The 3,216-nt window shown below is 46.8% G+C and overlaps 1 protein-coding gene across 1 annotated transcript; it reads right to left on the bottom strand.

Moving 5' to 3' along the window:
- Window positions 1–2,546: 2,546 nt before the first annotated feature.
- LOC102763625 (sperm acrosome membrane-associated protein 4) lies at window positions 2,547–2,918 on the bottom strand. The gene has a single exon (XM_006753004.1). It carries the CDS (start codon window positions 2,916–2,918, stop codon window positions 2,547–2,549), a length of 372 nt encoding a protein of 123 aa, XP_006753067.1.
- Between the last annotated feature and the right edge of the window lie 298 nt (window positions 2,919–3,216).

Genomic DNA, 3,216 nt, shown 5'->3' with positions numbered 1-3,216 from the left:
GTAGGGGCGATTAGGCAGGCAGGCAGGTGAGCGGTTAGGAGCCAGCAGTCCCAGATTGCGAGAGGGATGTCTGACTGCCAGTTTAGGCCCGATCCCCAGCAGGACTGGGCCTAAACTGGCAGTCAGACATTCCCCAAGCGGTCCCGGATTGCAAGAGGGTGCAGGTCGAGGTGAAGGGAGTTCCCCTCCCGTTGCACGAGTTTTGTGCACGGAGCCTCTAGTCCTATATAATAAAAGCCTAATATGCTAAGTGTCCGCTTGGCTGTTCAACCAATCAAAGCTTAATATGCTAATGATATGGTAAGGCTACTCAACCACTTGCTATGACATGCACTAACCAGCAGGGGGGAGACACACGACTGGTTCACCAGTTGCTAGGATGTGCACTGACCACCAGCGGGCAGACGCTCCAGCTGGTAGGTTACCTTGCTGCTGGGGCATGGCTGATCAGGACTGAGTGAGACAGGCCAGACATGCCCTAGAGCCCTCCCGTGGTCCCTCCCTGGCTGGCCAACCTCCCATGTCCCTCACCATCCCTGATCGTGCACCAGTGGGGTCCCTTGGCCTGTGCCCTCTCATAATCCAGGAACCCTCAGGGGATGTTGGAGAGCTAGTTTCGGCCCAATCCTCCAGGCCAGGCCAAGAGACCCCACTGGTGCATGAATTCATGCACTGGGCCTCTAGTTTACATATAAGTTGTCTAAGTAATGCATGTGAGACATCAGTTACACAAAGGGAGTTCTTTCAGTCATAAACATCTCCATTGCATGCTATAATAATTACATAGCTAGCATTGACCTTTTCTAGTATGCTATGTCTCATAATTTTTTAAAAAACCAGGTCTGTTTTCTATAAGCAACTTAGAGAGACCAGCTATACCAGCCGTGGGCAAACTATAGCCCCCGGGCTGGATCTGGCCCATTTGAAATGAATAAAACTAAAAAAAAAAAAAAAAGACCGTACCCTTTTATGTAATGATGTTTACTTTGAATTTATATTAGTTCACACAAACACTCCATCCATGCTTTTGTTCCAGCCCTCCGGTCCAGTTTAAGAACCCATTGTGGCCCTCGAGTCAAAAAGTTTGCCCACCCAAGAGCTATACCCTGAAAAAAAAAAATTCCACATAAGAGAACTTCCCATCATTTCTCCACTTGTAAATACCATCATGAACTCTAACTAGATTAGCATGTTATGAGATTTTACATTTATTTCTATCTTTTAATTTATTTCTTTAAAAAATATTTATATATTGATTTCAGAGAGGAAAGGAGAGGGAGAGAGAAATAGAAACATCAATGATGAGAGAGAATCATTGATTGGCTACCTCCTGCACACCCCCCACTAGGGATCGAGCCCTCAATCCGGGCATGTGCCATTGGTCAGAATTGAACCAAGGACCCTTCAGTCTGCAGCCTGATGCTCTATCCGCTGAGCCAAACCAGCTAGGGCTAATTTATTTCTTGATGGTGTCCCTAGACTAGCTCCTCACCATTTTCTTCTCATCTATCATTTCTAAAACTTTCTTCCTCTCTCTACAAAGTTTCTCTACCAATTCTATTACCCATACAACTCCAAATCTACTTCATTACTCTATGATGGCTCAACTTTATTATATGTTCTGATACTTTCTTTTTTCATAAAGAAATTGCCCCTCCCCTCAGATATGTCAGTCTATTCCATGCCTCCATGCCTCTGGACCTATTTTGTTCATGAGTTTATTATGTGCATTATATTCCATGTATAAGTGAGATCATGTGTTATTTTTCTTTCTTTGACTGGCTTATTTCACTAGGGTATGAATATTATTTTTACCATATCTTATTGACTCGAAAGTACCACCAATGAAAGGAAGCATCCTGATCAGAATGTGAAAAGATAATGCATCTTAGAACCAATGAAGTTCAGTACAGTCAAACCCACCCCTGGTCCCCACCACTAAATCAGGCCTCAGGGAGTTTTGTGGGGCCACAAAACAAAAGATTTCTGGACAGGAGCAGATCTTTAGATTCTCCCATTATCTATGACAAGGGAAAAGGAGAAAAGCTCCCGAATGCATAATTAGGCATCCATGAGCCATTTCAATCACTTGATCTGTGCCCTTGGAACTCAGTCTGCTTTCTCTCTAGGGAAGATGACGCCAGCAACACTGCAAACTCCACGCAAATATGCTAACAACCAGTGGACAGTATTGGGCTGGTAAACCTGTGAACATTGACTCTCTGAATAGAGTTGGGAGCAAGGTGTACGTAACACCCTAAGGGGGAGGTAGTATTGTTCAGGGAAATACTTTGAAAAATAGGATAAACTCCCAGAATTTTGGAATTAGATCAAGAGCTTGTAAAAGTAAAACAGAAACTAATAAGATAAATACAGTTGACAACCAGTGGTTGATGAAGTCAGGACCACAAGGGGTTGTCTAGGGCGCCCGGCCATTTAATGGGGGAAGGGAAGGGGACAGGGGTACAAGGAGCAGGAGACAGGGGGTACAAGAAGCAAGGAGCCCAGAGACCAGTCCCACACCTTGCCCTCCACGCTGGTCACAGTCAATAATGCAGCAGCAGCATGCCCACCACCAGGCAAGTGGTGGCCTCCAACTTCAGGCTGCCAGAGATGTAGGCCCTGTTACACAGTTCACTTTTGCAGCAGCTGGAGCTGAGCTTGTAGGTGACATTCTTGTAGAAGACATACTCTATACCATAGCCACATAAACTGGGTGACTTGCAGCCTTTGTTGATGATGGGACCCAGGCCGGGGATTATCCCGTAGCTCGTGAAGCAATGGTCATCATTGGCACAGGGAACGCTGATGCCGATACAGGTGGAGGTCTTCATCATATCACAGAACTCGCATACCTTGATACCTGTTGTGAACCGGGGCAGAGCCAACACAAGAAGCAGTAGCCAGCCGAGGGCCATGGTGGCCTGGCAGCGGTGGGCCTCCTGGAACAGCTGAATGATACTCGGCACGCCCAGAAGACCTTTGTCCCTGGTTCTGGCCTCTCAGGGTCAGCACTTGGAGTGTCCTTGGCTCCCAATCCTGTGTCCTTCTCAGGAGCTTCTTCGTAACCACGGCTCTCAAGTCCTAGGGTTTCTGAACCGTCCCTTGGACAGAAACAAGCCACTGGCTGTTGCCTGATGAGTCTTTGTGGAGCAGAATGGGGTGACCTAACAGACCCCTCAGGGTTCCACTGGCCACTCCGTGAGTGAGGTCATA

Source organism: Myotis davidii, unplaced genomic scaffold, assembly GCF_000327345.1.
Source record: "Myotis davidii unplaced genomic scaffold, ASM32734v1 scaffold930, whole genome shotgun sequence".
NCBI lineage: Eukaryota > Metazoa > Chordata > Mammalia > Chiroptera > Vespertilionidae > Myotis > Myotis davidii.
Note: the sequence above shows the minus strand (reverse complement) of the source record. Positions and strands in the feature narration are given on the sequence as shown.

Excerpts from the sequence above, each read along its gene's own strand:
- LOC102763625 (XM_006753004.1), bottom strand. The coding sequence starts at position 2,918 with ATGGCCCTCGGCTGGCTACTGCTTCTTGTGTTGGCTCTGCCCCGGTTC.